This window comes from Lycium barbarum, chromosome 2, assembly GCF_019175385.1.
Source record: "Lycium barbarum isolate Lr01 chromosome 2, ASM1917538v2, whole genome shotgun sequence".
NCBI classification, from domain to species: Eukaryota; Viridiplantae; Streptophyta; class Magnoliopsida; order Solanales; family Solanaceae; genus Lycium; species Lycium barbarum.
In genome coordinates this window covers 151,206,985-151,219,101 of record NC_083338.1, presented here as the reverse complement: position 1 = coordinate 151,219,101, position 12,117 = coordinate 151,206,985, and the positions used below count along the sequence as shown (strand labels likewise).

Here is a 12,117-nt window from a genome sequence, read left to right as displayed (position 1 = left end):
AAAAAAACTTTTTAAAAAAATGAAGGTGGGGGGAGGGTAAGATTTTTTTTTCCATTTCTTGTAAAATCTTTATAAAAGTAAAATAAAATCTTTATTCCATTTTCTTGTAAAATCCAATAATGCACATCGACTTGTTACGAATAGTAGTACATACAAGTATTCTTGTGGAGAAACTTCCTAATTAAATACCTTTCACATTTTTATTAGAAGTATCTTGTTATTTAGTAGTAGTAAATTTTTCCCCGTAAATTGAGGTAAAACAAATATAGCATGCATTATATTTCGATTTTGCATTTCTTTTTCACATTTTGGTAAATAGACTCAGCTTAAAGCCTTGAACAACTTATATTTCTCTAACATGCAAAATAGTGCACGTCAAAATGCGATTATTACAATCATCGGGTAAATGCAATTTAATGAGAACGTCGCAAATTTCATTAGTTCTTCTCTTTCTCCCAAAAAAGAAGAGAGAACAACATGGTCCTTTAAATATATTCATGAGCAATCTGATCCTCTAAGTTTATCAAAACTGGGCATTTTTATTTCCGTCAAACTTTTAAGAAATTATAGTTGTTAGATTTAGCGTGCACTTTGAAAAATCAAAGTAGTACGGACAATAAAAAATTAGTAATTACTAGTAGTAGATAAGGACCACTAAATACCAACTACTACATTAATTATGCACAATCTTATTTTTCATTCAATTCCAACAAACACCATTGGATATACAAATATGAACATCAAAGACGTAAACTTGATTTCCATTGTCTTATTACATGAAGTAATAAAGCTTTATCCATGAATCAAAAAAAAAAAAAGGCATACAAGAAGGACGAATTTAAACAATATTTTTTGGACCTTCGATCCAACGTTTACAAACTAGGTAAATAGTACATATTTTGATCTTGATCTGACTCATCATCATCTACAAGAAATTGTTGATAGATTTTTTTAGGATCTGGTCAACAAGAATCCTGTAACCTTTCTCAGTGGGATGATAACTATCCCAAAACAAATATTTTGTATCATCTTCACACGTTCCACTGAATTTGTTGCATAATACTACCACCTCAATTGTTCCTGTGCCACAACACCCTCTCTCAACTTCTTCAAATCCTACAAGAAATCCACAATAACAAAATTCATAAAAGACAAATACAAGAAAAAAAAAAAACGAAAGCAATAATGAAGCACAAAGCAGTCTACTACATACACCGACAGTCTGAAGAAAATTTTGCATTATAAAATCATTCTAAGGATATCTATAGCTAATATTGCATAAAAGGTGAATTTGTATAATATTAAAGATAAGATATGTTATTTGCTATAATAGATAAAAGTAATCTATATATATATAATAGATAAGTCATGAATTTATATAAGGGTATATTGTATAGTACCGTATTTTTGGGGGTTGACAATGAGATCGAGTAGCGGATTATAGATATCTAATAAAACAAGCTTGGACTGAGGCAACTCTTTGGATAATGAATCAATTGCAGTGGAAAATTTTTCGTTGGCAAATTGTGCTGCTTCATTGTATTCCTTAGCACATCCTCTATCTAGCCCTCCAGCTAGTGTTCTCTGTGATGGCAAACACCCTATTGGTGGAATTCCAAATATCCCAATTTTCCTTGCTCCTAAATTGTACAATTCCTTCAACAACAAAAAAACACTTAAATATATCAATACATAATTACTGAAAGTTAATATTTTTAATAATTGGTTACAAAGAACTATCTATTACATTCCATATATATATATAGAATTCAAATTTTTGCCAGTTTAATCATCTGTTATTCTGAAATTACTGTCCCGACTGATTCAAATTTGCAGCATAAAAAGCCAGTGATGAGAGGTTTTTGAACTCCTTTTTAAAAAGGAGATTTCATTCTAGAGCTTAAATCTAAAACGTCTGATTAAGAATGTGACTTTAAACCTTTTATCATTCCACCACACTTTCTACGTGGGAATTCATTGATTTTGAAACACAACTATGTTAATGAGAGTTTTTCCATATGTCAATGTACTTGATTTCAAATGAAGCTAGTTTTACATAATTGCTCACATAGAGGATTAAAAAGCCTAATCCACCATATCATTGAAAACGAGTAATTGATTTGAGGATCAACATTGAGAACTCACCATAAAAAAAGAGTACATATTCCCAATTCTAAGTCATGATAATTAAAAACAAAAACTTGAAAATATATATGATAGGGATAAAGGTATACTAACTTGGACAAATTCAGAAGCTTTTTCCACCATGAGATCAGTATATGAGTTAATATCCTGCTTAAATCGAACTCCAGCCGTGAAGTATGTATTTGCAAAGTCATCGCTGCCAGCAACCACCAAAAATAGGCTATTTCCCAAAATATAATTGGCTTCTTCTTTTCCAACTAATCCTTCTAGCTTCCCAATATATTCTTTGAACTGATTTAATTGTGTTGATAAGGGTATGGCTGACTGATTAACATAAACAAAACAAAAAAATACAAAACAAATAGGAGCAAAGATCAGTGATTTTTTTTTTTTTTTTTTTTTGTGTGACAAGAATGGTAGTGTTGCTAATTATGGCTATATTAATCTCAAATACTATTTTCTCTATCTCAGCTCATGTGACCCTATTTTATTTTTTTACAATGCTTCAAAAAATAGTCCCTTTCTGAGCATGGAAACGATTTAAATTAAAATCACATTTTACCTTTAATGATAAATTTTTATAACCACAAACGATATAAATTAAAAGCACAAGTTTCAATTTGTTTATTATAAGAATGGTCAATGTTGCTAAATATGGCTGAATGAATTAAGCACAAGTACTGCTCCCTCCATTTTAATTTACGTGGCCTTATTTTTTTTATTTATTTTTTAAATCTATTTTATAAAGTGACTAGTTTCTAAACTTGAAAACAACTTAGATTAAACTTCAAGTTTTATATAACCTTAATATAAGTTTTTATAGCCATACAAATATTGTGTCATGTTTATAATCAAAAGCTTCAAAGCCTTCATTTTTTTTCAATTAAATTTCATGTCAGATCATATAAAATGAGACAGTAGGAGTAGTAATTATACTATTACTTTAACTTAATGGATAATATAATGAGTAAAAAGTTACCACAATAGTAGCTGTTAGAGGGTCATATCCACTACCACCAGATGCAAAGCTCACACCAGTTTTTAGATCTTCACTTTTCAAGTTTGGATCTAGGTAAGCTGGCACAAACTCTTTAATCCCCAGTTCTTCAACTGAAATGGAAAACAATTTAGTCATGTAAAATTTGCAATTTGTGTTATATTTATTTAGCATTTTAAAGAATTTTCTCCTTGCATTAATAATTAAATTCACTTGACAAGGTGACATCAGAGAAATATTGAGATTGTTTGTCACAATTTGACTTTGTCCCATTTGCACCTATGGCCATGACATGACCAACCAACGCATCTATTATCCAAATTCGAAGAGAAAAAGAATAGATTAGAGGCGGAGCCGGGATTAATGTAGTTACGGGTTTAGTAAAATTCAATAATATAGATTTAAATATTGTAGTTATGTTAAAAGATTCATTTATCTGTATCAATAATCTATCAGAAAGCTGATAAGTAAAAAATTGAAAATCGAAGCCCATAAACTAAAAATTCACTCCGCCTCAAGAACATTAAAGATTATTTTATTTTTGTGGGCTATAAATGCTTGAAAGCTGAAACCCAACTATAAAGTACAGTTGTAATTAAGAAATTGGCTCAAACAAGTTAGTTGCATCATGCAGTTGAATGTTGTGTATATTAATTGGAAGGTAACGAGAATCTCCATTAATTCTATAATAGACAATCTTTTAAGACAAGTGAGGATGGCTCAGTGGTTAAGCACCTCCACCCACGACCGGTAGGTCCTGGGTTCGAGTCACAGTGGAGGGAAAGTGTGGAAACACTATAAATCCTCCTAAATGGGAGGGGAAAAAAAAAAAAAACAATCTTTTAAACCTATACTCACTACAACATAAGGCATCTATAGCTACGAAATCTTAGCTATGAATTTAAAAACCGTGGCTAATACCTAATAATAGCCACAAAATTTAAAATTTCGTGGCTATCTACAAATTCGTAAAAAACTTTAGCCACGAAATTAAATTGATAAAGCGAATTTCTCATTTTTGCTATAATTGCTAACAATCGTGGCAATAAACACCTAAATAGCTACAACTTTATTGCTATGAAAAAGTTTTGTAGCTAAATTATCACTTTTTTCCACGAGCTTAAACTTACTATAGCAATAGTTAACCTTTTAGCCACATAAATTATTTGAAACAAAATGTTGTAGCTAAATAAATATTTTAGCTTCAAGATATAAGAAATTGTGGCAATAGTTAAATGATATAGCCGCAAAACTTTAGCTATAATAAAATTTCGTAGTTAATTATTAATTTTTGCCACGAATTGAAATTTATTGTAGTAATAGTAACTTTTTAGCCACAATAAATTATTTGGAACAAAACATTGTAGCTAAATAAGTATTTTTGCTTCAAGTTATAAAAAATTATGACAATAGTCCAATGATATAGGCACAAACTTTCTTGTTGTAATAAAACTTCGTAGCTAATTATTAATTTTTTGCCACGAGTTGAAACTTGTTGTAGCAATAATAACTTTTAGCCACAAAAAATTATTTAAAATAAAATATCATAGCTAAATAAATATTTTTGCTTTGAGTACTAATAAATCGTTGAACACTTGACTTAATAGCTATAATCATCAGTTTCAAGTTTTGATTCGATGTCTTCAATAGTATCATTAGCTAAGGTTACATCAGTTTTGGTAATATCAATATTATAATAAAAAAACATTAACCTTATCTAATAACGTGTGAATAACTAAATATATATAGAGGTTAAACAACTATAATCTTGTGTAATTGCATTGTATAACATATTATATTTGTTTAATTTGGACAATAGAAAGTGTTATTAGATTCAAACTACTATGTTCTTGTATTTTTGTTGATCACTGTTGTATCTAATTTGAATAAATAAAAGTTGTCAAATTAATGGGTTAATGCTATTTTAATAACTTGATAGTTATTCAGTAATCTAATAAAGCACGAAAAAGATAAGAATTTTAATATAATTGACAAATGAGCATATAACAAACTAGCAATACTATTTAAGATGAAAATAGTTTTTAAAGAAAAATATAATTTAATTATGAAATCTATCGCTAATTTGACGCTAATATTTTAAAAATAAATGTCGTTGCTAACAATATTATATATAATAATTGTTTGTAGACAATATTGTTTTCACCATATAGACTATAATTTTCTAATTATGTAAACTATAAGAATATGTTTTCTTATACCTAGTTACACTAACAATGAAAAATTTACTGTGGTTGAATATGTAAGTCCATTAACAAAACGATTATATTATAATATACTTATTAAATAAGTATTATCTATAAGTTTCAACTATAATTAAATTAACAATAGAATTTTATCCAATTAATAATTTAAGTAACAAATTATAAAGAATTTAAACAACTATGTTTATAATGGTTTGGTGCTTTACTAATTTAATCTAGACATAAAAAAATTGGTCTATTACTACTTTAATAGTTTATTAATCATATAATACTAAAAGTAGGAAGTCACATAATTGCAAGTTGGATCACTATTCGCTTCTTTTATCTTCCACATTAATAGTAATAATTTTGCACAACGTTTTCACCCCATTTTTATCTTTCTTGGCTTTTCATATCCGTTTACACTATCTACAAATTGCACAATAAATGACAGATCTAGAGCCTGTTTAGAAAGCCACCAGGTAATTGGTTTTGAGTGTAATTAGGTGTAATTACACAGTACTTGACATTTTTGTTTGACCAAGTAATTACATAGTTAGGTGGGAATTGAGCATAATTGAGAGGATGTAACTACACTCTCCAATTCTCGGAGGGGGGGGGGGGGGGGGGGTGTGTGTGCTCTGTGCTGTTATTCTAATTTTTGAAACTACACCTCTTAACATTAGAAGGAATGAATCATTAACAAACTTGGCATATAATGAGTGATGTTATTAAAGCAGAATTTCGTCGTAAATAAAGTTATATACTTATATTTCCCTTTACGTTGGAACTTACTTATGTTATGTTGAATTTGACTTAAGAGTATTATGTTAAGCTTTTTCTATTGGATTTTGAATTTAGGTTATGTTTTCGATTTTACTTTATTTGCTTTAGTATTATTGACTTGTTATTTCACATTCCATAATGTTTATTTTTCACTTACAGTTGATATATTTTTTTTGGTCAAACATTTGAATAATGTTAAGGAATTACATTTATAAATATTAATTTTTTTGTCAAACATCCAATCCATGATGTTCTCACAAAAAAGTCTATTTTAAATTTTTAAAATTAATTAAAATTATAATATTATTAATTTAAAAAGTATATATCAATTATTTGTTACAATATCAGTTACAAATATATGATTATTAATTAATATATTTTCAAGAAACAATGTGTTGTTAAATACCTAAAGAAACAATGTGTTGTTAAAATAACTAATTTAATATCATTTATAAAGGCACATATGTTTCAAATATTGATTTTTAATTTTTTATAATTAAATTTTATTTTTAAATTAAAGTAACTGTGTAATTACACTTGTGCAACCAAACAACATGCTGCAGCGGTCCATTTTGACCAGTAGCTCGGGCTTTTGCACTAGTTTTCACCCAAAATCCAACACCAATCCAAGGCCCTACAGACGCAAACAAAACATGCACAGATACATAAAAACACGCTACGGACTCAACCGCGGCCTTAGAATTCCCAACGGAGGTCTAGTTTTCTAAGTCACCCCGTAACGACCTAGCAGGTCATTACAGTTAAGAATATGGTTGATATACGTATGGTTGTACATCAAAACTAACTAATATATAATAATTTATATTTAATAAATTATTACTTGTAAGTTTTAATATAACAAATAATTATGTAATTTTATTTAATTGATTTTGAATATCTAATTATAACACAATTAATATCCATGTGCTTGTATCTAACTACATTGATCACTAATTATATTAAATTTAAATTATCATATACATTATTGATTTTATGATGTAAATGCAATATTAATAACTTACTAGTTATCATAAATCTAATTGAACATTAAAAAATAATAAATATATTTCAGAATTTTTTTCATACACATAATTAATTTATTTTGTCCTGCTTAATGTAGTTATGATTCTTTTTGTTTTTTTATAGGTATACTTAATTGTCATTGTCGTTATCTTATTTACATTATCGTATTTGCATATAAAGAAGTAAAAAAAATAGAAGACATATATAAAACAAGAAAAGAATGGCAATTAACTAAAGCTAAAAATCCAAAACCTAACCCTCATATTTTTTTACCTCTGGCCGCCACACCCCTCTACGGTTCCTTATTCCCTTTGTCAATTCCACCCCAAATCTTATTCCATATCAAAAAATCATAAGGGGTTTTCTGGTGTTATGTAATGGAGTTGGGTAAATGACTAATCATTTTTTTTTTTAGAATGGAGGGGCAAAAGTGTTGCATATATTTTAAGTGATGGTTCCTCTGTATTAAATCTACATCAGCAAGATCTTCATAAATGGTCTATCATAAATTTTGAAGCAGGTCTTTTTTTCTTTTTGAATATGATTCTTTGTCTATTTTCTTTTCATGCAGATCTATTTATTGGTTACTTTCTCTCACCCTCTTTATTGTTTTTAATGTATACTTCAACTTTCATTTGTAACTTTTGTTTGATTCGGTAGAAGCATTTTTATTCTTCCTCTTAGTTATTAACAGAGAAGAGAAAAGTTTGAAACTTTATGTTCCTTTGAAAGATTGGTATACCAATAATATATTTTTTTTTGGTTGAAGGTTCTGAAATGCGATTAAGGAGATGTTATTGATCACTTTTGATAGAATTATCTTGATCTTTCTCCAAGGTAGGTGGTTATTGATTTTTCTACTTAATATTCGCAATTTATCAAGTGGTAACGATCGAAATGTATTCTGATATTTGGAGTTTTTCTATCACTTTTAAGATTAGTGAGAGTTTCATTATGAAAATACATGAGGATTCTTCATGAGAAGTTCATTCATGTATTTGTCATAATATATGATCGACTGTTACATATACTTATATAATCATTTAATTTATGTTTCTGATATTAATTTACTTTATCAAAATTAACAGGTACATTTATGAAATTACTATAGCAGAAGCAATGACAAACTAGAGGGTAGATATTGATCAAAGTAAGATTGGAGGCTGCGTGGGAGGAGAGAAATCAGAAGGTTGTGCGGCTTTGAGTCTCAAGGAAGATACTACTATTGTAATTGGTGTCATAGAAGAATTATGTATTGTGAATGTTTGAAATTTTAGATATGTAACTATATGTAAATTGAAACTTACTCTATATGTAAATTGAAACTTACTCTGGAATCCAATTTTTTTCATTTGTATAGAAGAATTCTTCTAATTAACATTGCTTGTGGGTTATTCTTTAATTTGTAACGATGAATTTTTTTAGTTCGTAGCTAATTATTATATATATAATCACCAAAAATAGGGCCACACATTTTTACTTTTCGTGGCATATGAAGAAAACATTTAGCTATAATTTATACATTTCATGGCAAAAAAAAAATAAAATGGATTCTTAGTTACATTTAAAAATATTTGTGGCAAATACTTCAATTTATAGCTATAGATTCTTGAACTTGTAGCTAAATACAATATTATTGCCACGAGACTAAAGTATCAAAAATAGCCACCAAATTTGTATTTTCATGGCAAATAAACTAAAATTTTTGCCACAAAAGAACACATTGTAGCTACTATATAAATATTGCTACAAGTTTTATTTGTCATGGCAAAAGGATATAGTTATTTGCTATAAATACATTTTTCGTGGCAAGAATATTTTACACTCACAGCTACAACACAAAAAAATATTCGTAGCAATAGGTATTAGTCCATAGCCACGGATCATGTAAAGTCCGTAGCTAACTTTTAGCTACGCTACATTTTGCTACGGATGCTACGGAAAAAAATATTGTGACTAAAGTGTTTAGCCACAAAAATTCTCATATTTAGCTACAATGTGTTTCGTAGCTATAGATGCCTTATGTTGTAGTGACTCGTATTTGATGAAAAGTTAAAGTATGCACGAATAATAAAATATGTACGTAGTAGTCGTGCTCAGAATGCCGCCTATTGAGCAACTATAACCATGATAATATACACTAGTATTAGTGTAAATAATATTTACACCAATAAGTCATTTTTACCAGTCGTAACATGTAACATATTTTATTTCAAATTCTCCATCTTGAAAAGACATGACTATAAATATCATTTGGAAGACTTGACATTGTAAAAAGTTACTCACATTGATTGACACGGTGGCGGAGTCATGATTTTCATTAAGGAGGTTCAAAAATTTAAAATAGTAAACAAACGAAAAAGCTAACAGGATTCAACATCTACTATATATACATAAAAAATAATTTTAACCTTGCATATACAAGATAATTTTCGTTGAAGGGGGTTCATGTGAACCCCATGGCCAGTACCTGGCCTTGAATTGACAATATATAAAACTTAAACTATAAAATAAAGTTAAAAAGAGAAATAAGCACCCTGAAGCCATGCATGAGGCTATATATGAGCCATGCAAAGTAATCTTTTAATGGATCTGTATTTTTTAGTTTAGCTTCGATCGATCAATATATTGGCAGATTATTTTTTTCACACTATCAAGTCGACTAAAGAGTAACAACACTAAATTGTACATTAAAAAACTAAAGAATAACTACACTAAATTGTACATTAAAAAAAACAAAGAAAGAAGGGATTCGTAACCTTGAAAACAAGGCAGGATACTCAATAGGTTAAAATTGATCACTAATAGTGTAAAAATATTTACAAACCCTTACCATATCAGAGATACTATACTAAATGATATCAATTGTCATAGATTAACTTGATATGTTATTAAGAATTTTAACTCTTTTCATTATCATAACTAAAAAAGAGATAAAGTGAGAGAAAACGATCGATCTTGGTAGAGGAATTAATTAAGAAAGAAATTAACGACTGTAAAAAAGAGAATTTATAAATATGTTTTCAGCAAAAGTCAGAAACAAATCCGCTATATGTTTTACGTCAAGCAATATGTCGAGTAACTCTCTATATAACAGTAAAAGCAAGACTTGCATGTATTTACCTATCAAGTCCGGCGGCGTCTTGCCGTTGCAGAATCTTCCGGTTGGAATTCCACCGTTGAAGTCCTTACCATAAGGTAGAAAATTAGACTTAACTACTGTCGCTATATGGTTATTACTTCCCTGATCCACTATTGAATCTCCAAATGCAAAAACTGCTTTTACGACTAAGTTCTTTGGTAACTGCACCTTCGATTCACAGCCAACAAATAACATAAAAGAAACAAAGTATGATATCACCATGATATTATGCAGCATTATTGTGTTGCTCAAATTAGTTCTGGCACTTTCCTTTTGAAGAATACGAACAAAAGAGAGCTTTTGAAGTTAGGAAAAAGCTTTGAAATGTCGGAGTCGAGTAGGTTTTAGTCGGATTTTTGTTTATTTATACAGGCAAAGAAAGTATATTATACGGTATGAGTTTAAGTTATATACATATATGTCAATTTAATATTTCAATTTAATTTGTTGAATTTTTGAGATTCTCGGCATATTATACTCATTATACTGCTAAAGTTATAGGTTATGATTTAATATATCTTGATATTTTAATACGTTTTTATATAGATATCTATACTCCGTTTCAAAAGTTATGTGCACTCAGATAGATCCAAAGCCAAAAAACTACATCCGCCCCAGAATATACACTATCACTGTAAAAAAAAAATATATATATACTATTAGGACACCCAAATGATATATGAGTGTAAGCTTACTTAAAGTGTCGAATTTGTAATCTCAAAAATAAAATGTGTTATCTGTTACAATAAATAAGCTGATGGTCTAATAATGTAAGAATTTTTTAGTCTAATCGTGTTATAGAGCCCGTTTGGATTGGCTTATAAGTTGCTTATAAGCTGTTTTCAGCTTTTTTGAGTGTTTGGCTGGCCAGCTTAAAGTCATTTTGTGCTTAAAATAAGCTCAAAAAAATAATTGGGCCCATGTGACTTAGCTTATCTAAAGCAGCTTATAAGCTGAAAACAGCTTATAAGCCAAAAAAATAAGTTAGACTACCCCAACTTATTTTGTTTTCAGCTTATAGGCATAAGCCAATCCAAACAGGCTCATAACTTAAGCTCTATATATTCTGGAACTTTAGAGTAAGCTAATGGTGATTGGTGAGTGATAAGACTTAAGGTCTCGGGATAACGTGGGATATCTCAATATTAAGTTTGAGATAAAATCTATATGTTGTTAGGTTGAAGGTATAAATATCTCAAATTTAATTTTGAATATCCCATCAAACTTGGTATTATTTTATCTCACCTTTCAAATGAGATAAATTAGTCCAGAAATTATAATCCCAAGACAATAATCCCGAAATAACCCAGTCCGTGTACCAACCGATCCCTAACAATTTTTTATTTTCCAACCTGCTGTCAGATTCATGATTAGACAGGGAGAAAGTTTTGCAACATGGAAAAGTTTCCCTTTGTTATCTGGCTACTTCATCTGTATTTTGAATGTTTCAATCTAATTATAGACACGTATTAATAAAACAATAATGCACACCGACTCGTTAAGAGTATTTTTTTAAAAAGAAAAGTATATCACTTTCTATTCTTAATAACTAGTACTTAACTTCAATATTCAACCTATCATGTTTAAGATCACAAAATCTACAAAGACATTTAAACGTATATCTTTCGGTTAAAATAATAAGATTCAAAAAATTTGTGTACTTTCTTAAATTTTGTATCTAATCAAACTAAGATATATCAATGAAACATAGACATGGGAAGCATATTTTTGATATAGCATGGGAGATCAGAGGGCATTAGTCCACGTATCATCTCGATTATCTAATTTTCATTTTAATTGATTAGGTGATCTCATTTTTTTAC

The 12,117-nt window shown here is 28.9% G+C and overlaps 1 protein-coding gene across 1 annotated transcript; it reads right to left on the bottom strand.

The window, feature by feature from the left end:
* Positions 1-669: 669 nt before the first annotated feature.
* Positions 670-10,652, bottom strand: LOC132628138 (GDSL esterase/lipase EXL3-like). The gene is made up of 5 exons (XM_060343873.1): positions 10,276-10,652; positions 3,125-3,255; positions 2,239-2,469; positions 1,401-1,656; positions 670-1,116 (listed from the first exon to the last, which is right to left on the bottom strand). The coding sequence occupies exons 1-5, from the start codon at positions 10,529-10,531 to the stop codon at positions 926-928; spliced, it is 1,065 nt and encodes a 354-aa protein (XP_060199856.1). The 5' UTR covers positions 10,532-10,652; the 3' UTR covers positions 670-925.
* Between the last annotated feature and the right edge of the window lie 1,465 nt (positions 10,653-12,117).